The sequence below is a fragment of the Periophthalmus magnuspinnatus genome, chromosome 4 (assembly GCF_009829125.3).
Source record: "Periophthalmus magnuspinnatus isolate fPerMag1 chromosome 4, fPerMag1.2.pri, whole genome shotgun sequence".
Lineage (NCBI taxonomy): Eukaryota > Metazoa > Chordata > Actinopteri > Gobiiformes > Gobiidae > Periophthalmus > Periophthalmus magnuspinnatus.
In genome coordinates, this window is record NC_047129.1 from 7,968,108 (window position 1) to 7,993,110 (window position 25,003).

The window sequence follows — 25,003 nt, forward strand, 5'->3', positions numbered from 1 at the left end:
ACCACTTGTCCCACTTATACTATTCTCTCTCTAGTCTTTTTCCATGAGGGTGACATCAGAGTGGGCCGGACCACTCAACAAGAAAAAAAAAAAACAAAAAAAAAAAACGCACAATCTTATGCTCCCCCACCCCCATCCTCACCCCCTCTTCCCTCCTCTCCTCCTCCTTTGTGAAAAACTCAAGGCATCAGTTGTGAGAGCGCAGTGTGATGTTTGGAAGTATCCAGCTTTTGAACCATGCCCCATACCAAGGACAGCTGAGCAGAGGGGTATAAGGACTAAAAGAGGACTGTGGACTAGAGCGCACCGCAATGAAGACCCTACAGACGTGAAAGAGGCAATCAAAGGGAGCGAGTACTACTACTTGAAATAACAAGGTAGATATTTGGAGTACTTTGTTTAGTGTGTGCATATGTCTGAACAGCTGGAAGGGCTCTGGCTGAGAGGTTATAGAGGTTAGTAGGTTTTGTGATAACACAGAAATATTTGCTTCTTCCGTTAATTGTTGTAACAGAAGGATATAGGCAAATAGATAATTAAAATAAATAAATTAAGCATAGAAGGACAGGTTTAAACAAGACCCAAACCAGGAAAAAACTTTTAAAAATCAGGACCATACAGGGTTAAAGAATGGCTTAGATATGACTCCACCGGGGCTTAATCACAACTAAATAGAGCTAAACCAGGAATTAACTTAATATTGTATAAAATGAAAAATAAAAAAATACATGAACAGCACAAAGATGCCTCCAACATAAGTCCATGTACATCAAAATCAGCCAGTACCGCTGTTTGAGAAACTGTAAAAAAAACTCTTAAAAAAAAACAAAAAAAACCCATATATATATATATATATATATATATATATATATATATATATATATATATATATATATATATATATATATATATATATATATATATATATATATATATATATATATATATATATATATATACTTAAAACTTCGGCTATAGAAAGACGAAGTTGACAAGAGAGGAAAAGTAGGACAACATCACCGCTGCCTCCCTGAAAAAACAGTTGGAACAGACAGCTCTGATCAGAGGTAGAGATTGTAGAGATTTTGGGTGAATTGTGTATATTATTCTTGGCTTTGGGTTTCCCAATACAGCAGCGTCTGACAGGAGGGCCCAGTTAACCTGCAGGACTGAAGGTTAGATCAATAATATTAGACATAATGAGGTGGTGACATGGCACTCAGCGCTGGCCACTATAGAAATGAGATCATGTACAGATAAGCAGAACAAACAAACGTTTTGATGAATGCGGCTTTAAATTAATCGTTCAATTTGTCAAAGTAAAAGAAATTATTATTTTTCCGTTTCTGATTCAAGAATGTTTAAAAGATGTATTTTAAGACATGCTGCCATACAAATGCTAAACAAATTAGTCATTTTAGCCAATTGTGTAGTTTATTACAACTGCCATTACCAGTTCCTATGGCTTCAACCATTTTCATATTGTATTGTCTCTTTCTTAAACATTTTTGGCACTTAAACCTTGACTTAACCCAATTGTAAGTTGAAAGATAAAATGTTTAAGCAAGGACATATAAGATATCAGAGAGCCAACTCTAATGACAAAAACCCCAATAATCACTTCCTATCTGAGCAGCACTTTGAACTTTTAATAATATCAATGCGTTGCACTTTCATATCACTTCCACTATCATTATCGCCAAATGTTTTCACTTATGTCACGGTCTTTTGCTGGGATCTCTGGAAAATACCCTGTTCCCAACAAAGCCACATCTGTGAACATTGCAAGCCATCACTACAAGGGAGGGCATACACATCTCAGACACTCAACAACACTGAGGAGGGTAGAGGCAATGTCCAATGCATTCATTTGAAAACTTACTGAACAATCTCCATTTTAATTGTATGTCAATACTCAAAACAAATTATTTGGAATAACGAAACTCGCAATTGAAAACAATTATGGCTTGTTTATAGGAATGAAATCAATAGTCTTTACAATTGCTTTAATAAGTGATGAATGAAAATTACTCATTGTGTCCTCACTTTTTTATATTAGAAGTTCCCAGTAATTGTATATATATTTGTTGTATTAAGATTGCAATACTACAAAACAAATTACAGAAAAGGTTTATCAATAATTCAAGTTTTCACCAATTTTTTTGCATTTGTGATCATTTATTTATTTTTATTTTTTTTCTAAAACTGCCCTCACTTGAATTCATCATTTGGCTATCCTACCCACCTCAACTTCACACATGCATTTAAAAAAGTCAAAAAGGTAGAACAAGTTACTGGCAAAACCATAAAACACATTTCACTGGCTTTCTTGTTCTCACTGCATGTAATAAATCAAAATCTCAATGACTTTAAACAATTCAGCCAGGGAAAGAAAGTCGAACATAACAAAGATAAACGCACATCTGTTTGAGAAATATCCAGGACACTGTGTGCTTAGCATTAGCTTTAGCACTCACCTGAAACTATGAAACCTTGTTATGGGTTATTACAGCCAATTCATACACCCTTAACTTTCACCTTTAGACTGTAAATCACAGTAGAAATCTCTTTTGAACCCTTCTTTACTTGAAAATTTTAACAATCCCTGGACAAGCCTATAAAATGGTGAAACCAGGTAGAGCATGAGATGCCTGTTAGTATAGAGGACAAGGCTGTCACATACTGTAACTCAGTGGGAGAATAATAGCATTCTCAAACTGTGCACCAGCTGACCGTGGTCGGAGGGCAGTGGGCAAGCAGCCAATCATAGCATATAGTTTAACCCAAGGCTGCATGTCAACCCTTCACAGACACACGACTACAGACAACTCCGGTGATCTTATCTTTAGTCATAAACATTAACTGATGCTATCACCAGAGGTACAAGTACGGGTTATAAATGTAAAAAGTATGTATGTCAAAAGCACTGCAGTAAGGAGTAGTATATTTGAGCCTGAAAAGGTTTTGAATTTTTGGCATCAATATCATCTGTTCAAACAAAATCTCTTTACAATTTTATTCCAAACTAATTAAAAAATAAGGAAAAAAAAGATAGTCCTAATTTACAAATCAACATATGTCTACACCCACTACTAGAACATACATACAGCAAAAACTATATACTATAACATAAAAAATACAGAATATACAGTTTGTTTAGAGGTAAATGTAACAGAGTACATGTACCCCGACAAAACCCACCCTTTGCTGTGACACAGATAGACAAACACTAAGGTAGATCCCTGGAGCAGCGCTGACCACAAGCGGTTAAACACACAACCACAAGCACAACATAATGCTGGCCACATTCTTCAAATAAATGAACTCAAAGGGAATATTACGTAAAAGTACAGATTCGCTGCATGGTGACGCCTCTTGAGAATCCCACTAATGAGGGATTGAAAACAGTTGAGTGGAGAGGTCAGCCGAGGTCCAATTGGGTCAATGGAGAGGTCAAGAGAGGCCACATAAGTGGGCCAGCCAGCAGCAATGACTGTTGTGTTTTTCAATGTTGATTTTAATAATAATAAACATGTGAAGGCTTTACGAAGTGTGGCTTAGTGGAAGATAAAACCAGAATTGCACGTAGATTTGATATTGGATTTTGCAGACAGTCCAGCCACACATGTGGAACCAATATTTTAAATTTGTCACCCCTAGCTCTCCACTTTGTCCCGACACTCCTTCAAAGCAGCAGCATGTGTTGGTTCAAAGTTGAGTGTCATGTTACAAGTTAATTTGATCTGAAAAAACAACAACAAACAAAACAAAAAAAACAAAACCCCAAACAAAAACCTGCGCACACGCGCACACACACACACACACACACACACACACCCCCAGCAATTTCTACAAAATCTCTTTACTATGGTTTGGTTTACTGTTTTTTTTTTTACATTTGCTGACTTCATAATAAGCTTGATATTATTAATTCAATGACTGATTATATATGTGTTTTTGTGGGGGTGGCACAAGGATGTCCTGCGTGTCCTGGTGGAGGATGTTGGAAGGGTGATGGTCCTTATCTTGAAGGTTTTGATAGATGCAAAAATAGCGTCGTCCTGGTGGATCCTGGGAGCACAAGTCCCTACTGTTTGTGCATTGCTGTTTGTATATGTTGGCAAACCCTCTCCCTCTACAAAGGCCAATTGATGGCAGTACTTCAGGATGGGGGAGAGACACAGGAAGGGTAGGGCCAAACTGCACCTTAATCCTGCACACTCACAGTGGACCTCGTATGTTGACCTTTGACCCCAAACATCAACCCACATGTTTGGAGTTTGACTACAGCAGACGGAAAACAGATGGGGGCGCAGTGCCGTGGGGCTTTGGGGGCTCCTAGTCTAATAATAATATGCATCAGGAAAGAGACAAGTCAGTGGCACAAAGGCAAGATTCTCTAGCATTGATTGACATGTTACTAAATGTGCTCATGGCTGCCTTTTTTTTTGTTTTGTTTTTTAATTCATTCAGCTTTATCTTTGGCTTTTATGGAGATTCTTTCTCTTTTTTATGGGTATAGGTAACTTAAAAGGTCCTATATTATACTACTTTGTTTAGATTTTTATTATGATCTCCTAAACTTATCTGGAGACATGTCTTGTTTAATATGTGAATGTAGAAATCCTCTAAACCTCCACTGACAAAATTACACAGATGTTTGTTTCTTCGATCCATAAGATGAACATAATTATAACCACAATGAGTTATAATAAAAGAAACAAGGCAATGTAACAAAGCAAAGGTGGTTCTGTAAAAATGATTTTGCATTTTTAGGTCTTATACATTTTTCTGTTAAAAGCAGTATTCTTAGTAACCTTTCACTCATGCTGTTAACCTAAATATCCCCTGAATACAGTCCTCACATATATATATATATATATATATATTAAAAAAAAAAGGACGAGCATCCTGGAACATATGACCCAAATGTTGACATGTAAAACAAAGCCAGTGTTTATTGATTCTTTGCTTCACGACTCCCCAAAACACATCCCATTTTGTTATCTTGTTTTCGCCAGTTCTTTGCTGAACAGTGATGGATGTGATGTGCTTTTTTTGGACATATTGGACTTGCAATGGGAAAGTGTGAGGATCCAGATGGGAGAGCTTGCACAGCAGAGTGGAAGCAAGGGATTTTGTGACTGGGAAATACATTGGTTATGAAAAAACAGAAATATACAGTTTTTTTCCCCAAGTATTTCTCCCCTGCTTGTTGAAGAGTAATCAATCAGCCTGTAGACTGACATCAGCATTGGTAAATCACAGTAGGAGATGAGCCATGACCAAAGATCTTCAAACCAAACCAAAAACCTGGCATCAATGATGTCAATTGAAAGTGTAGGCAGAAGCCAGTCTTCATTACCGAAAAGTGTAACAAAGAAATACTAAGTTAACCAAACCAGGACTAAACCTGGTCTCAGTATATAAACCAAAACAAATTAAACCTGAGGTCTAAACTGAGACGAGCCAAGACTAAACCTAATCCAGACCTAAATTACGCAAAGACTCCACTGCTGTTTGAGAACCCATGGTCCAGCAGACCAACCATTTGATTATAGCTCAAGAACGCCATGAGCTACTGTTTTATTTACGGATATACAGAAACCACACATTAGCATGAATGGATGATTAGACCCATAATGAATACGATGACAACAACAAAAATCTGAAACAGGAAAGTGAAGACAGAATCACCATTATTCCATGAAGGCCACTCACATATCAGACATTTACATTGGGTCTGGGGACAAAATCAAACCTAAACTTTCAGCCGCTCTTTAGTGTGTCGGCCAAAACTCACCTCTGTATTTCTTTGGTTGGACCAAACTAATGAAGAAAAACAATCAATTTCCTTACTAGCTTTAGCATTAGCTTTGTTACCTAATGAGTTGTTTGGGCATTTCCTTATAACATACAGAACGTAATTATGCAGTGTTCTTGGCATTAGCCTCAGGGGCAAAACTCTGGACCATTTCAACCAAAGTAAGTAACAAGAAACTGACGGAAATAGTATAAACCAAATATCCAAGTGTAGGCATTTTCTGGAGTTGTTTAGTTATACAAACTGATCACACATGGCTGGACCTGCAGTCCAAGGGGCTACCAGAGTCCCATTAGATGTCTAGACAAAACATCCAAAAAGTTGTGGATAATAAGCTTTCTAAGTGAGGGCTACCAGCTGTCTGCAGCACAAACATATCAGTCTAATGATATAAATGATTGAAAACAGGCCAAGAAAAGGGACAGGGGCTATTTTAAGCTCAGTTCAGTGACCATAAATAGAAGCACTGGGTCCAATTTGTAATCAAGAGGTGAACAATACGTTTACCAGTGACAGGTCAAAGCCTTGGTACATGGGCCAGCTGTCCAGATTCACAGATACAACTATCTATAGGTTGCAATGAATGCAGTGACCATAATTCTACAGCCTCTTAGCCCATGCACTCACCTACAGAGGTGCATTGGAGACAGCTGAGTCAAACTGGTTTAATGCATATAGAACATGCACACTGCTGATACTGCACAATATTACAGCTTTTGATGACTACACGGACTACCCTACTGCTTCAGCATAAAATACCCAGCACAATGCATCAGCTGGCCACACAAGTACACATGTCGAGTAAGAATGCACAAGCACATCACTGTCAACAACTAGACACAACTATAATGGACACACTTTAACGTTCTGTTCTCTCATTAGGCTATAATCCAAGTTACTGCACATAGACCGTATGATAACACGTGTACCTCACTCACAAATGTCGGCATCTGATACTCTAACCATGGAAGCATAAATCCATGAATACAATATTTTGTTCACTGTGTGCTCCGTGAGATCCGACTGTCAGTAAATCCTTGTTCAGAACAGCATCTAAAACGACCAGGCCATTTCATTACAACTAACTTGTGTACCAAACAAACTGGTCCTCTTTGAAAAATAATCCATTATTTGTCCAAAAAGAAAGTTCAAATGAAAGCATGTTCTGTCTTTTTCTTTCAAAGCTAGTGATAGTCACTCAGGCAAACAAACAATATGACGCCAACTGGTGGCCAGGCTACTGGTCGAGGCAGGACTAAGCCAATGCACCAGTGCAAGTGTCTACCTGTCAATCAACTGCAAAGGGACAATGTGATTGGTCAGTTGTAACACTAGGGTCAGCTGCTTGGAGACAGACGACCAAAGGAAAGAGGGAATTTCTGAACATATAGCCAGGCCCGGGTGCAGAACAAACTGAATAAGGGCACATTCCAGTTTCAAAGGGGTGCAAACATAATACGCTTCCTTTAAGTGGCATTTTTTTTTAGGTCCCTGACATGAGGGTGGATTTTTAACTGAGGTTGCAATGCACCCTTTTGCACTCCTATAAACTCCCGGTATAACTTCCAAAATAAATTTGAGTATCCTATCAGATTTAGTGTTGTGTTATGTTGAGAGAATTTTAGATCTAAAAAACACAAAATTGTTATTTAATTGATGTAATAAAATCATTAGTTTTACAGAGAAGGCTCTGCTGGCCCTGACGGCTACGGCAGTATAGGTGGCCATGTGGGAAGAAGTGAGATAACCTAAGAATAATGCTCTTTCCTGAAGTAGCCTAAACATAATTACAGTGTCCTTAATCGTGAAATTGCACAAAATCAGAGTACTGAGGATACAGCTAGTAGGGAGTTGGGACAATTAAACTCTTGCCCATTTATTATAATTACTCTAGAGAGGACCATGCCGTGCACTCAGGAGGTGAATGGAGTTTAAACTATTGCCAAAACACACAACAGATGGGAGGAGGCCTTTAAGTCATAACAAATGCACCACACATTAACAGCTGCTCGAAGCCAACTGAAACAGTGATTTACAGTGACTTATTATAAAGTGGAAAAATTACATCCATCTATCTATCATTTATCACATTAGTTATATTTATAAGTATTTAGAAGGATTTAGGGTGACAAGTGGATAAGTGGAGGTATAGACAGGCATGCCATTAAATGAAGGCGAGATCTGCCATATGCTGTGGGAATGCAGTCAATAAAGTGACTAAGCCCAAAAGATATGTTCAAGATGCGGAGACAGGAAGGTGACCCAGTTTCATTCAGAAATTCCCTGGGGTTTCAATCGCTGTGCTTTATTAGCCCTACACTGACTGTAACTCCTCATCTTGCTTCTCTTGTCCATACAGATGAGACAAGTGGTTAGGTTTTAGATGTGTTGATAGGTTAAAATTATTTTGGCTAATATTAGATTATTTGCAATGCTATGCTATGCCATGCTAGATAAAGAAATATGCCCAAAATTGTTCTATTTCTGAACGTAATGTCCTCATCCTTTGCAGGGATGAATACATTTTAAAAGGCATCACAATCATAAACTTGTTCTTACAAAGGTGGAGTCTTGTTTTTTACTCTGTGTCCCCCTCTAGCCACAAAAATCGGCAGGGATGTGGCATTTTGTTTTGTTGAGCCCGAAATACAAACTCTTGTTCAAAGAAACCACTGTAAACCTTGACGACACACTTGTGACTTTTCAGTGGTCGTAAGAATACCTTTGATTTCCTGAACGTCTCATGAAAATGAGGGAGCACTACGCAAGCCCCACAGCACAAAATGAAAGGAAATATGGTTTCAGTGGAAGGAGGCAGATTGAGCCAGGGAACAAGATGACGTCCAAATATTAATAAATGGGGTGACGCTTGATGGATTAGCTGTAAAGTCACTTTCTATATCCTTACCCCCTAAAGAGGCACTGGTGGTTTGTAGATTAAGACTATGTTATAATGTTGAATAGGTCTAATGATTTCTAGAGAAAAAGAAGAAAGACATTTGGAAGAAAGGCACACTGATGTTACTGCTAAAATCATTAAAGACATGAGTTCAACAAGAATACAGTAACTGGCAACAGCATCATACACTGTTGACTGGAAACCCCCACAGCCATGAAAATGAATTATGTTTCTAGATTGACATTCCGTCAAATAGATGGACACACAAGCTCTTGGACTCTGGAGGAAAGCAACAGTAAATATTCTTTGTACCCAATTACAAAATGTAAAAAAAAGTAATGCACTCACCCTACTTTCACCTAGGAGATTTTTCATGAAAAATATACTTTTGTGGTTACTAAATGAGTAGAAGGACAAACATACTTTACTTTACTTTAATAATATTTCACTCTTGCCACAACTGCACACATTAATTATATTATGTAACAGAACCTGGGCCTATTCTTACAGTTGCTCCAAGTGACAGAGTACGAGCATTCCTTATGAACCACAATGACGTCTTGTGGAAGAAGCATGGAAACTTAATATGAAGAAGAAAAGATGAGGAGAGAAGTAGATCAGAGCAGTCAGACAGCTCTTGCTAAATCTAAAGTTGGAACGCTAACTAGAGCAGTATGCATCTATGGAGTCCCTAGCGATGGACATAAATGAGAAACAGCATAATTAAAAGGGTGCGCATATACATCCATCCATAATATGTAAATGAACAAACGTTTCACAGCTTTATTTGATCCTCCTGTTGTGATAATGCATCTGAAACACATCGTTGGGTTTCTACTATGCAGGTTTTATTTAACAATTCAAAATAAATATGCAAGTAATTAAGTTTTCACCAAAACTTCACCCAGTGGATTTTCAGACATGTTTCAGAGGTATTACGCTAAATGTTATGCTAATTTCCTTCCGCTTTTCTTGGTCCTTGCTACTACTTTAGTAATGGTATTGTCCTAAAATGTGGTCCTATCCCATCTATCTAGTTTGAACATGATTTAATCCTTTTTTTGGTCCTGGTTAAGATCTGATGAATGACAAATATTGAATTATCTTGTCAATATTTTGCTTTCAGCAGAAGTAGGTCACAGACAGATATATAATATAGTCAGATTAAGGGAAATGTTTAAGTGTTAAGTGCATGTAAACTTAGTGGAATAACCCTTTTTAGCTGGTTGCATGTTTCTAATAAATCTTAAATGAAACACAGACAGGGCCTGGTGGACTTCGCTGTAAATTCCAGTTGGATGAATGAAGCAGGATTCACAGGGGGAGCTCATTTGTGCTGCCTCGGAGGGGACGTGGAGAGTATGAGGTCAATTTGTTCTGAGTCGAAAGCTGGAAACAGGCAACACTGTTTCAGGGGAGGCTATCAACACACTTATTCTTATGGTATATTCACTCACAGCTGAAGTGCTTAGTGTCCAGAGACTGAAGATGTAAATCATCTTCAAAATTACCAGTTTCTTTTAGAGTTTGCTTTGAATCTTTAAGTAAACACAGCCAATATCAAAGCCTGGTTCCTATAAAAACATTGAATACTAATATGATGATAACATGCATCACTTGATTGTTCAGTAAGCTGTATGTGAGGTTTTTTTTTAGTAAACACACCATGTAGCATAGTACGACGAATATGCAACAAAACAGTAGAAATAGTTTGTAACTTGAAGTAAGTCTGCCAGGACACAAAGCAGACTTTCAGCTTTGAGCTGGATTAAAGCAGTCATATTTCACTCCATAAACAGCTCCATGTGAAACAATGAACTGACTAATGTGCTACTGGAGTCAGAGGGAACCATTTTCTAAACAGTTGCTGATGGTCTGTGTATTTGTCATTTGTAACGTCAAATACTATTTGATTAAGTCATGTGGTACTAATTGCATGCACTCAGGCGAGCCTAATAAACATTGAATGTGTTTACATGAACATTTCTGACTAAAGTTCTTTCTGTGTTTTCAGTGAGGCCTGGTACTGGAGTAGCCCTGTAGCATCCGTCCTGAGCAGCAGCAGATATGCAGGGGCTGATGTGGGCTCTATGTTCCCTGCTCTGCCTCTCCGTCTGGGATCAAAGTTACTGCCGGACCTCCAGGGAAGCCCACAGGAGCAGGGAGCCATCACTGCAGCGAAGGAAACGAGCTCCCGCAGATCCTGATGCTAAAAAATGTTCCTATACATTCCTGGTGCCTGAGCAGAGGATCACAGGTCCACAAAGTTATTCTTCGGCTTTAGTTTGAGCCATATATCTGTCTGTGTTTGACTCTCTCATTTCCCTGTACAACCTCCCTAATATTTCATATCTGTCAACAGGCCCAATCTGTGCCAGCACCACAGGCCCGGAGCCAGACAAGGACCGGGTGACCCGTATGGACATTGCAGATGTGCGGGAAGTGCTTAGCAAACAGCGGCGTGAGATCGAGACACTGCAGCTGGTGGTGGATGTGGATGGGAACTTGGTGAATGAGATGAAGCTGCTCAGGAAGGAGAGCAGGAACATGAACTCCAGGGTGACCCAGCTCTACATGCAGCTGCTGCATGAGATCATCCGCAAGCGGGACAACTCTCTAGAGCTGGCCCAGCTGGAGAACCGCGTACTGAACGTGACCTCAGAGATGATGCGGCTCGCCTCCCGCTACAAGGAGCTGGAATCCCGCTATGCCAACATGGCCGCTGTGGTCAACAACCAGTCTGTTCTCATCACTGCGCTGGAGGAGCAGTGCATGAGAACCATAGGGCGCGGTGAGCTGCCTGTTGTCCCACCACTGGTCCAGGTGGTGCCCCAGAACATACCTGTCAATCACCGCCTCAACAATGAGATACAGAGAGTCAACAGCAACAACAGGGCCTTCCCCCGAGGGTCCCGAATGAACTCTCCTACCGCGAGTCCTTTAGGGGATAATCCAGCTCCAGACGGCACCCTTACCTCTGATGGTACAGCCTAACAAACTCACACAGTCATCAACAATGAACAGTTTACACATTCTTACAATATGGAAACAGTTAGTTAAACATATCTTGTCTTATCTTTGGTGAGTTGAAGCAGCAGTGATATCATGCATTTCTTGTCCTACTTGGAAAAACAACATATGCACCAAATTCTATAAAATGTGGAAAAAATCTCATTGAACACTATTTCAGTCACTACAGGAGACCAAGAGATCCAAGTGTAATATGTATGAAAAATTCATACAATATGGATCCCAGACTATGACAACAATACTATGATATATTGTTATTGTAAGGCCCTCACATCTGAAGAATATCATGCTCAACGTGAAACCAATTTTCAAGGCAGTGGCTGGCTCCTGAATAACTTTGGGGGTAACTCTATTTTGACTGGCGGCTGCACTATGGCAGGATATACTGACAGTACGTGCACATTATTCACAAACTGACAACTTAAAAGAAAAAAAAAACACACACACACACACATGAAAAGGGATAGTCCTCCAATAACATTACAAGTTCAAAAACAAAGATTTCATTATGCACTAGATAGATGCCTTATAAATGATGAGCTACAGATTGCTGTTAGCATCTCTAGGCATTTCTCAATTTTTATAGTAAACAAACTTTCCTCATTCAACTTCTTCCAAAAAAACAACTAACAGGTCAGACCAACCTTTTGCAACATAAAAACATTGGTCTTGTTCTAACCAATACACAACTTGTAAAAGACATAGCTCCCTGTCTACAGCTGAAATATCTCCTTCCCTTTTGTAGAGTTACAAATTGGGTAATAGGCCAGAGTTCACCGCAGGCTACTTAAGGCTGACATAGTACAGGTTCACCAACTATAAATAAACAAGTCTAACCACAATATGGAACAAAGTACCCTTTTAAAGACATTATTGCTCCAAGGGTTGAAATTTTACATCAAGTCAGACACACTGACCCAGGGACCCCATCAGTTGACAGTACAGATGGAATGTTCTTGAAATATAAGCTGTTTTGGATGTCTGCGTTGGGGTTATACTCTGGGTCCTCATGTGTTTCTAGCAATATGACTTATACAAAGCGAGTGTTCATGCTACTTAACTAATGATCACAAAAGTAAAACAGAGGAAATGCAGTGACATGTAAGATCTTGCTGCTAATGATGCTATGATAATCTAATGATACAGCTGTGCAATATTAGAAAGTGATACTAAATGGAACTGAGTCCATTGCTGCAATACCATGTTTGTTAGTATTAAGATGGGAGATGGTAATATTATCATTACATGTGGACAAAAAAGACCTACGTTAAAGGATTCAAAGAGGGAGTTAGAATGGAATCATCATCATCTAACAATTTGATTAAAACCCCAAATTGTTAGTCATGTTCCACTACATCTGCAATACATTGTGCTTTTTGTTTAATTTCCGCAACGGTTGCATGTTTTCTGACTGTGGAAGAGTTGGACAATACATATAAAAGGAAACATCTTTTGGGGAATGTAACCACAGTGATACATCTATTCAAACACAGGCTGGGTTCTGTGCCGTCTGCACCTTCTTAAATGATGATGACTTTAGCATATGCAGTTAAAAAGTGCATGTCATCAAAAAGAAGGAACAGCAAATTAAGAGAAATTCAATTGTTTATAACTTCTGCTGATTTGAAAACAAGATCATTGCAAATTTAATGTTATGGCCAAATCAGCTATGTTACTTCAATCTAACAGAACTACACCAAGAACAATGTTCTTACTTTGCAGGCAAATTTGCAGATGTTGTGGGCGATACCAAATTTGGTGTAGGTTATTTAATTTGGCTCTAGTATAAGTTAGTCTTACCTTTTACACCTTATTCAATGAGTTTAGGTTGACACAGTTAAAATATGGGTAATGTATTGACGGGTGGCACTTTATAATTTGATTTTCGGTTGGTCAAATCATTAATTTTTTGTGAAGCCCCCTGCCTGCGAAGCTACTTGCTTTTAGGAGACTAGGCTACATATTGCATTTATTTTTTATTTCACAATATTTAACGTTATTGTATTACTGTATCTCGTCTGTATGAATTTCTAACTCTTGGTAACCCTGCTCTCCTCTCGGTTAGGTCCGTTCAAAGACTGCTACCAGGTGCGTCAGGCGGGGCACAGCACGAGTGGGATGTACCTGCTGAAGACTGAAGGCAGCGAGCGGCTCATTCAGGCCTGGTGTGAACACAGCCTGGACAATGGGGGTTGGACGGTGCTACAACGCAGAAAGGATGGCTCTGTGAACTTCTTCAGAAACTGGGAGAACTACAAGGCATGTAAACGTGATCAGACATAGTCTATCTAGCAAACTTTTTAAACCACATAAAAGAAAAATACCAAATACTGTTTAAGAAGCTAAATGAAATCAAGAACCAGCTTAAAAAACTAAACCAGCACTTGCGTTGTATTTGGCAATATCAATACATATGGAGAATTAAACAATATGTAAACAAGGCTAAAATCATGTAAACACCAAAATCAGAGCACAGGAATCCCACAAAGGACCAAACTAAATCAAGATTACTAGAACTACCAGTCACCAGTGATCTCAGTATAATTTATTCCCTGGATTTTTATGAAAATAGTGGGATTTAGACTAACAAACTGAAAACCATGGATGTGGTTTAAACATTTGTAAGACATAATCACAGCTTTTGGTATCACATCTTAACAGCTCATTTGGGTGCAAAGTGCGCCAATGTAAACAGCCTGTGAGTGGATGGCCTCACACTCAAGTTGCAGCCAAGAACCTACACATTAAATACACAAAAGGCTTTAGTGGGCTTCCTTTTCTCACAAAGAGGAAATTATACTCCATTTGCCTTTGGTCCCTGGTTAGACTTGGAAGTACTAAAACAGAAATGAAGACCCACTAGATGGAATTACAAAACAGCTAACGCTAATATTTGGGTGACTGTGGTTTGAACCTCAAAAGCTGTGTCTGTCACAGCCAAAACTACTCAAATCATTCCACAAACTCAAAGGATCAATGTGTCACTGCTCCTGGCACTAACTGTATAAACTGCATTTGCTCTCACTTTAGAACAATGTGAGGTTTTCAATGCACTTGTGAGATGTTAACAATAGCAACACAGAACATATTTTGATTTCCAAGAAGTTCAACCAGAATCCTTGTCTAAAACTGGGCTGAATTAATAATTAAGCTTTAATTAAATTGTGCCTAATAAACAAATACTGGAGAGGACCCAAATACCACCAAGGGAAAAAATTAGTGCTATATATGAATTGCAGGTTTGATCATTACAGATGGGGCATAACATTACAGCCACCCACATATGATGTTTCACTTAATGTGACAGTGTTTATAAACTGATCAGCCTGATCAGTCTGTAATTGCAATAGGAAACACATTAAGCCACATCTCAAGTCAGTTTTCCACAGTGAAATCATATTCACATCACTGTCTTATTGCCTGTGTCTTTTGGCCAACATGATATTTGGCTAACTGCACTGCAAGTGCTAAACCCAGGTGTCAATTGACTGCGATGATGTTTATGCTAGTGTGCTTCATTGACTTTTTCTCACCATCAGAAAGGATTTGGCAACATTGACGGGGAGCATTGGCTGGGACTAGACAATATCTATAACTTGGCCAAACAAGGAGACTATAGGCTGATGATTGAGCTGGAGGACTGGACAGGGAAGAAGGTCTATGCGGAGTACAGCAGTTTCCGTTTGGAGTCGGAGAGTGAAGGATACCGGCTCAGACTGGGAACGTACCAGGGCAACGCAGGAGACTCTTTCACCAGCAATAACGGGAAACAGTTCACCACACTGGACCGGGATAAAGACGCATTTACTGGTGAGACCAATGCCCCATGCAGTTGTTCTATGTAGATTTAATTAATTTACTAAAGCTGTTTCTTTAAAAGCTATACATACGAGTTTGTGTTTGAAGTAATGTCAATCAAATACATCATAAAGTATTAAGTTTGTCTTTTCTTTAGGTAACTGTGCTCACTTCCATAAGGGTGGCTGGTGGTACAATGCCTGTGGTCAAACCAACCTGAACGGGGTCTGGTACAGTGGAGGGGTCTACCGCAGCAAGTTTCAGGATGGGGTCTTCTGGGCCGAGTACGGGGGAGGATACTACTCTCTCAAATCAGTTCGCCTCATGATAAGACCAATCGACTAAAATTTACACGGGATGGAAGCAAATACCTATAGGACATTTGTACTAATTATCAGCACATTCATCTTGTAAAGTAAAGATTCTCAGAGACAGGAGCAGGCCTTCAAATTCCAAAGATACAACTTTGACTCTAACCAAAATGGAGACTAATGGCTGCATCCTGGCTAAGTAGTGACTGCTTTCCAGATTCATCAAGATTCTGTAGAAATAATCGATCATCAAGATTCTCTAGAATTAAGGCAGTTTGTAATTTGCAATAAAAGGGGAAAATGTTTTAAAGACAATCTTCTGAGCAGCTAATTGTGGACATTACATATACTCGGCTATTGCCAACCATTAGCAAAGTTATATGTCCACCAAAATGTCCCCATGTCTAGCATTCAATACTGCCGTTGTACGAAAGACACTTCACCAACAATGACTACGTATGAATGAGTGAGTGATATCCCATTTGCATTTGTTTTGCCTGATAATGTTGGAAGATTTCTGCACTCATGAACTATGATCATGGAAAAATATGATTTTTTTATCCAAGGTTTTATGGCAGAGGTGCCCTAAGTATGTAAATATGTGGCTTTATTTTTCAGTTAATTTAAGAGGTGTTCATCTGCTCAGGCCAAATGTTCACAGATGTGTTGCTCTGCCATTTCTGTTATTTATCAATGTATTTATGGATAATCTAGTTCTGGACATTCCTCATATACACCTCTGTTGTCTGTATTATTTTAATCCATTAAACGCAATAGAACACTCTTCACAGAAGTACAAAACCAATGGAAGATGGGGTACGCACCAAAGGTTTTGATAAAAGAAAAGTCTAATTAAATTCCTTGTTCAATATTGATGAGTTTCTTTTTTGCTGATTATACGGCGCAGTAAAGCGAAATTAGTGTTTTTAGCCTTCTGATGAAATTTGTCAAGCATGGCTATAAAGTTAAATTGAAAAGTGTACCAGATGAATTGGCTCACAAAAGTAATTTGTTTGCAAAGAGACGGCATGCAGGAAAGACATTGAGGTTAAACCAGGAAAATCAAGTAGAAAGGTTATAAAAAAAAATGAAGTTATGAAGGCAAAGTTGAGCTTACATAAAATGTTTTTCTTCTTTTCTGGAAAACCTGAAGAAATCTCAAATTTATTGTTACTGTTTCAGACTTACTTTTTCTGCTGTAGATTAAAACCAGCGGTCAGGCATAGAAAAATACAGAATTTGCAATTTATTATGTCAACCCAGCTTGTCTGAACCAACCATAAAACACAAGACTGAAACAAGGCTGATGGGATGTTAAATGTCAGTGCTTTCCATTACATAACCACTGTCCCGACGCAACCACAATACTAAAAGTAGAGGAATTTTTGGACTTTTGTGAAGAAATATGGGCCTCACTATTGTGTAATGAAAAACATAAAATAACATAACATACAATTTGACGTATGGGTCATTTTTCCTTCAGTTTTTGGTCTCATTGACTCTTTAACCAAAACGGTCAGAGAACAGAGAAACTCTGATGTATCATCATCATAACTTATTCAAATATAAGGTTTTATATTTATGTTATATCTCTGGACAGGCCATTAGAAGAACATTTACAAATCCTTTTTTTCTTTTTTTCAATTTCTTTTTATTTATTAACCCTTCTTCAAAAATGTCCATGGCAGAGCAGAATGTCAATTGTCAAAAACGGTCATATCCTTATCCCAGTATTTTACAACTATTATTCATGTCCACTAATGACATTACTTACACTCCAACAACTAATGCTACTACTTTGGTATGTTGACAACAATTATAAGGTACAAGGAACACATTGAAAGTGCATACATTTTGTTTCAATGGAGTGATACTTTTCAGTGGGCTCTTTGTCTTGACATGATTGGCCTAAAAACAGACACAAGTTCATCTGAGCATAAAACAGGCTGGTAGTGTGAGGGAGCAGACAGGAGGGAGCTGTGTGTGCTAGGTTAGGTCTAATGGTGGGCCAGGGCTCACACAACGTCCCTCATGCACACTACTTTGAACAAATGCAACATTGTGGAAAAACTCAAGTCCAGTGCAGCAGACACAGACGACTTTCTGCTCTCTTGTTATCTAAGGAGATAATCATTGTACAAATTAATGTAGATATTTTACAGTAACGTGACTATAAATAAATAAAGTATACAAAGGATTTATTAATTATCACATGGGCAATAATGTGATAAGTTATATATATTTCACAATACCCACCAAGCCATTAACCTAGTTTCAAATGACATCACAACAGCATATGCCTACATTGTTTGATGTTACCATTGAGATGGTGGCAAGAATAAATATATTGTGTTAATATAATATGAAGGCTGTGTAGCAATCATTGGCTTATTCAAATGGAAATTAGGACCATTTATTATATTTTCTGGCCCTATAAACTGCCTCTTGACCCTAACTGAGAGTGTTACGACACCATACTTTAGAATCTAAGTCTAGTGTGCTTTAGGGTCAGTCCACAGAGTGCGCCCTAGACTTAATTCTGTTTATTTTACTTTTGGTTTGGCCTTGTTCACATACACCGCGCGTCCTTCACCTGAAACACACACCATGAGCTACGTGAGCGAATCAGATGATCGCCGAACTTATTTCTATGACAGCATGCTTCAAGTGGACAGAACCCCGTGAATATGGATGCACGTGCTCGCTTCCCCTATACACCGTGGTCTTTTCTTTCATCTGTAGAAAAGATGAAGGATACAATGTGAGCACTGTATGTGCTGGTAGTGGAGGTGAAAAAGCTTTTGGAATGACATACAGCCCAACCCAGGCTCACCTACATAGACAGAGGCAGAAGGAGACTGTTGCAACACCCATTCATTCAAATAAATGTGATCCAAGCGCGTTTTTACCCAATTCTAATTCTTTCACTGTCACCATGGACTGTGTAGGTCGGCCCCAAGTCAGCCCTGGGTCAGCCGCGTTCACACTGCATTCGTTCCACTCTGAGACCTTCTGTTTCAAACACTCTTGGATCGATCGTTTACTGCGGTCCAGGGTGTGAATGTTGGGTTCACACCCGCCCAAGTGCACCACTCACGGTGCAAATGCTCTTTTACCTAGCTAGTGGCAGTGTGACAATGACCTAAAACAAAATTATATTCCGTTACAGCCTGAAAAAAAATCTGTTTCATTAGGTAACCTTTCCCATCAACAATGGATGACTCTTTTGAGGCAAATGGGTCAAACTACTCCTCTTTGTTTACTCAGAGACACATAAGAGATGCTCTGGACCAGTGCTCCAGCTCATTCTGTTTAGTGTCAGAGGGATTAATGATCAAGGGCCAAGTTAGACAGAATGTGGTGATTAGCGTCTTGTGTGCCAATGCCAACTTCTATCTAGCAGCACAACAGCATGAACCGCTCAAGCTTAAGCTATTACAAGGACTGGATTACAATAGTCTTAACAAAAAGTCATCTGTCAAACACCAATGGATGAAGATCCCCGACTTCTTGGACAGGTATACAAGAATAGCCAAAGCAAATAAGGCCAATGTTCAGCCTGAACTAGATTTTTCTGAGATGTTGTCATTACTTCCATTACAAAGCGTGACAAACTAAATAGTTGCTTAAAAAAAACAATAAATGCTCCCAGACGTTTTTGATTTGTGTTTGATCTGATGTTTATTTGTGTAAACAACAACGCTGAAATCATATGGCTGCAGTAGTGAAGATACGAGCCAGATGGTTGTAAAAACAAGGAAGCAAGTAACAAAGTAATTCTGCCATGAACAAAAAAAAAGCAACAGATGTGTACATATTCATCTTTCCTTTTAAATAACTGTGTGAAAATGTGGTGATATCCTCTGAACTACTAAGCTGGTGTTTAAAACAAGCAATGTACAAGAGCTGCTCAAAAACATCTAATGTATCAGCTGTCTATTAATTCAAAATGAAACAACTTCAAATGGATATCTAAACGGGAAATTGCCCTAAGCATTGTGTGAGGTGGATACAATTTTCCAAGTTTTACCCAGTATGTTCTATCTGACAATCTATTTCTTCTATGTGAAACTGGCACAAAGACTTGAAAGATTGTTTGTAATGAAAAGAACATGTCCATAAAGAGTGTGTCCTTACCCAGGTATGGTATACAGGCGACCATGCTCTGGCTGCTGATGTAGTCTCTGAGCCTCTTGTAGTTGTCCTCTTTAGACATCAGATAGTCAAGTCGGTCAAACGTCGCCTTGTCCTTTCGACTGAGTAACTATTGGGGCAAGAAAAAGAAAATTTTGCAAAATCCAGAGAAATGAAGCCATTTTCCTTATGTATGTTTTGGCCCATTTGTCATCTCTGATGCAGGTGTACTGCATCTTGGCCAGAAAGAGCTTGACGGTCTAAAGATTCCCCTGTGGTTTTGTGGACACAAGAAATTCTCCCCATTACCTCAGAGCATTATTATGGTATTATATCAGGTCTGAGTCTACAATAAAATGAATTTGCTGCTTGAGATAAAGCACATTAATGCATACTACTAGTCCTACTGTGTCCAAGTACATCAGACTCCGCTAATTCTGATTACTGAATGTGATCATTTTTCTTTGATTCAATTGTCACCATTTAAATAAACATTTCACTTTTAGATTGAACTTTGTTTACTTTTTCTGTAAGAATATTTTTGTATAAGTAGTAAGTATTCTGTCACTTTCTTGTGTGATACTTACCGCCCATGTTTTTGTGAGTCTGAAGATTGGTGCACTTTGTAACGCTGAAACCACAGCCATTACTGCATGGAGGTTGTTCATGTCACACAATTTCTGCAAAAGAAAATACGCAAAATAATTTTTTACCCGATAAAACCAAATATTAAACCATAATGTAAATGGTCAATGTCATGTACCTTGGCAGTGCGAATGTAAAGACTCAACACCTCTGCCCTGATTTTGAGCGTCTGTGCGTGGAGGATCTCTCGAACCACCCAGAAACTGGTCTAGATAAAAACACGGACAAATGGAGATTATTGCACACAGCACATTTCCAAACTTACACAAAGGCGACCAAAGTGTAGAGCACGGCAGCCATTGTTTTTCTTCAAATCCGTTCTACCAAAACCCTAATCTGGAGCCTGTTTAGCCTTCTTCAAAGCAGAAAGTGGATTTTAGGAATGTTGAGATAGACGGAGATGGGCCTTGTTAAATCTCTGGACTTTGAGCTCAAAGCCAAGCAAATCTGGCTTGAAACTAAACAATGCAGAGCTGAGGAGGAAGATTTTTAAAGGGAAAACTGCCATTTGAGATTTTAAATTAGATAATTTTCTTTTTATAAAAATACGCATGCTCCTTTAAAAATTGGTGTCTCCAACAGGGCAGGTACGATTACAGTTAATTCATAAATAGAATACAAAATATGCAAATAAACTACTTGTTTTGTATACAATGAAAAACACAAGCTCTTATAAGGCAATGCAAGTTTGTTTGTTGCACATCTCTACACAATTCAAAGGGCTTTACAGATTGAAAAAGGCACAAAATCATTATACAAACCGATAGAATATAAATAATGAATAATAATTACAAAGAACTGCAGAACAAGGGAAGAGGATATGTTGACATATTGCAGAGAATATACAGTATGCAGGATTAAGAAAGAATCTTTGAAATGAGCTCTAAGGGAAAAGGGTTAAGAAGAAGACTGAACTGATTAACCAGCAGATAAGCCCTATGGCCCCTCATATGTCAGCTGGGACAAGAGTGTGTGGAGGTATGTCTGAGGATTCGTCCAGACGGGGAGCTGATGCTGGAAATCAGAGTCCTTGGGGAAAATGTTGGAAAACGAAAGGTCTGATTACACATAGACACGCAGGGAAACATCAGTGAATCAATCTGTGCGAGCTCTAGGGAGGGACGAGATGGAAACAGAAAAGAGAAGATGTAATGGGAGGGGATTTTAGCTTCAAGAGAGCTTACAAAACCAACAGCCAGATGTGGGCAATGAACTAAGCAAGTAGCATTAGTACAAGTTTTTATATCATGAAGACAACATTATTTTAAATGTCATCTAAAGTAGATATTAACTTCAAATAGTCACTTAGATTACATGACTGTTATAGTTAGCCAACAATTACAGCAATCAGAAAACAAATTATACTAAAACATTTATAATCAGAAGAGAATTTTGAAGTAATAAAACCTTTTGTCCATTTTACCCATCACTGCCAACGGCTGTCTGCATCTGCTGTTTTGAAACTATCGGTATATGGTTTTTGACCAGATTAATTTGCTTTTCTTCTATTTTTGGGCCTTTCCAGAGTTCGTTGATTTATGTCTGTGGCTGAAAAGGGCATGTGTATAAATTAGCAGTAGGTATGAGTGTCAGCCTCCTTCCTGGAAATGGACTTCAGGTTTGTTTTGGTTTCAGAGAAGTGGTAGGGAGGCAGCTAAAGAGACAAATTCTTCTTATTCATCAACCTAGCCTCTTACATGTCATCTTTTCAAACACACAGGAATACAGGTATCTCAAGCAAAACAAAGCCACATGTGTCTAATGTCTACAATGTACAAAGACCAGTCTGTAGTGATAATGAATGAGTGGTGAAATTAGACAGACAAGAGTGAACTTTGGCCTTAACTAAATTTGCATTATACCATATACTGGTTAGGGCAAAAATAAGAATTAATTTTTAAGTAAGTTGAACAATTTATGAAAAGATATGTGCTATGCCATAGTGATTTTAGTTGGGTATGATTTTTTTTAAAACTAAAAGTTTTACTAAAAACTTTTTTTTTATATAAATGTAAAAAAAAAGTTTCAGGAAAAGTAAATAAAATGTTTTAGGTGGTTCTGTATCAGTATCATCCACCAATACAATAAACTACCTCAGTTTTGGAGACAAAGCCTGTCTCTCACATTCAAAATACCAGAGGGCCCATAGCTCCACGAGTCTCTCCATCTGCTCTGGATCACTCCACTGAGATGGCAGTGCTCCACCTCTGAACATTTTGCCTACAAGGACTGGGCTCTGAATGTCGACTTTATGCCCTGAGATCACTGCTTTTCACAGTTTTGAATGTAAGAAAACTTACAGCTGCCTACAGGCCAGGCATTTGGATTAAAACTACAATAAATATCAGGTTATGAATATACATCTTGAAATCAGGAAACAATGCAAATGCACTTTGAATCAAGACGAGCTTTACAATTCTCCAGAACATGGGGCAGACTCCAACAACCACCTGTCTATATTGGTGGGGGCATCCCAGTTGCACAAGCTTATTGTTTATAGTAACCAGACAGGACAAGCACATGCACTGCAGTTTGATACGTTTTATAGTTCAGTTACTTAGCTTTTATAGCATATTGATTAAGTCAAATCTAATCGTGGTTGGATTACACACAGTGAAGTCATGACTTTGTCCAGGATTAGGTATATTGCTGTGAATTTTTAGACCTGGTGGTATAAGCCTTGCATCATTAGATGGATAATGATGTGAAAGGTTTGAGAAACACTTTGCTTTCCAATTAGCAAAACCAAAAAAGTCAGTGCTAGTGTGGTTATCCTATGAAGTGTGTAAAGTATTGTAAAGAGTGTACAACTGCTTAAAACTTCGGAACATACAGGTAAAGCGACTTGGGAAAACACTGATATTTTACCTGATTTATCACTATCACTGTGATGTACGGTTTTGTTTTAACAATTATCTTCATGTTACTAAGTGATAATGATTTACAGTAACAGTCACTTCATTTTCAGCACTTTATGTAATCTGCTTACTGCTCTCAGCTTTGGCCCAATACAAAAGTTAATTCCCCGAAACAAATCCCTCTCAGTCTTCCAGCGTGCAGTGCCAGGAGCACAACCTTATGAACAGATAGCACTTTATCCCATGCAGGCAAAGTCGTTTTCTGGGATCATAGACTCTCTATCCAAGTCATTATTTAACAGTAATTTTATATGGCTACCAACAACTGAGTGTGAGCATTTTACTGTTGCTCACGTACACAGCATGGAGTTTCCAAGGCTGCTCATTTCCATTTCTTCATCACATATTTAGTCGGGGGGGTCCTAAACCACAACCTGACGGAGACACAAGCTGCCCCTTACATCACTGTCCACAATTTCCTGTTGATGTTTGAGTGCATCAAAATGAGCCTGTAGTAGAGAAGCTGCATCTGTTTTTATTATTAAACATCCTGCACAAATAATGGATAAAACACACATCAACATTGACAACCGATATGAAGGAAAGGCCAAGGACATAATTCTTACATATCAAAGTAGGACTGAAGTGTGCTAAAAAATAGTATGGGGGAAAGCACTAAGAGAAAATGATGTTAGTGGCATTGATTCCAATTTTGTTATATTCTCTATTTATACATCTTAACATATTCTACTGCTACTTGTATAGACATAGTTCCTAGAACAATGACAATCATTCATTTACTACGGTGTACATGAATCACGTATGATTCATTAATATTGGAAATAAATATTAGCTGCCATGACAAACGAAGCTGTTAAAATGTTGCCATTAGGGTAATGCTTTGGAACTCTAAACATGATGGAAAGATGAGCTGCTCTCCCTCTACTGCTGACTGGCCAAAGCTCTAAACCATTTACAGTGCACAGGGACATAGTCCTGTCTCTGGACGCTCTTTGAAGGAACAGAGCAGAGACGAGAGAGGTGATTAAAATGTGTGAACATGTCTCACCTGGTTAAACCTGCGAGTGAAGGCCACGACGTTTGGGGCAGAGCTGTGCTTTTCCTTCTTGTTCCAGCCACAACTCGACAGCTCCTAAATAAGAACAAGTCAACGTTAGACACATAATAAAACACAAACATTTACTAACTACATTAGATGTTGTCCAATTACAATACTATGTGATATTTTAATAAAAAAAATAAAATAAAAATCACCCCTGTTGAACAAGACACTGCCAGCTTAGATTTTCCAACCACAAGATAAATATTGCATAACAACAGTAATTTTCCTGCCCTCATCACAATTGAACACCGGCAGAAGATTGGAAACCCACCCCATGTATTCACATGAGAAAACTGTGGGAGGAAACAGATTAAATGCAATACTAATCTTGCACAGACTTGCCAATAAGAATAATAATAATAAGAAGAAGCATATTATTAT

The 25,003-nt window shown here is 38.5% G+C and overlaps 2 protein-coding genes across 4 annotated transcripts in view; one reads left to right on the forward strand and one right to left on the reverse strand.

Annotated features, from left to right (window-relative positions):
• Positions 1–25,003, reverse strand: part of LOC117370343 (ras-specific guanine nucleotide-releasing factor RalGPS2-like) — a 65,401-nt gene that overhangs the window by 12,849 nt on the left and 27,549 nt on the right. For all 3 annotated transcript variants that reach the window (XM_055221047.1, XM_033965739.2, XM_033965740.2), the window contains exons 6-9: positions 24,569–24,652; positions 20,760–20,849; positions 20,584–20,676; positions 20,000–20,126 (exon numbers count right to left, since the gene is read on the reverse strand). In XM_055221047.1, the coding sequence (XP_055077022.1) occupies positions 20,000–20,126; positions 20,584–20,676; positions 20,760–20,849; positions 24,569–24,652 (394 nt within the window). The remainder of the gene's footprint in view (positions 1–19,999; positions 20,127–20,583; positions 20,677–20,759; positions 20,850–24,568; positions 24,653–25,003) is intronic.
• angptl1a (angiopoietin-like 1a) lies at positions 170–16,084 on the forward strand. The gene is made up of 6 exons (XM_033965741.2): positions 170–377; positions 10,738–10,980; positions 11,086–11,706; positions 13,819–14,012; positions 15,293–15,563; positions 15,709–16,084. The coding sequence occupies exons 2-6, from the start codon at positions 10,791–10,793 to the stop codon at positions 15,894–15,896; spliced, it is 1,464 nt and encodes a 487-aa protein (XP_033821632.1). The 5' UTR covers positions 170–377; positions 10,738–10,790; the 3' UTR covers positions 15,897–16,084.

Bases quoted from the DNA above. Each gene is read 5' to 3' on its own strand.
- angptl1a (XM_033965741.2), top strand. From the start codon at position 10,791: ATGCAGGGGCTGATGTGGGCTCTATGTTCCCTGCTCTGCCTCTCCGTC. The intron at 11,707-13,818 runs GTACAGCCTAAC...CCTCTCGGTTAG, and splicing joins CGGCACCCTTACCTCTGATG to GTCCGTTCAAAGACTGCTAC. The intron at 14,013-15,292 runs GCATGTAAACGT...TCTCACCATCAG, and splicing joins GAAACTGGGAGAACTACAAG to AAAGGATTTGGCAACATTGA.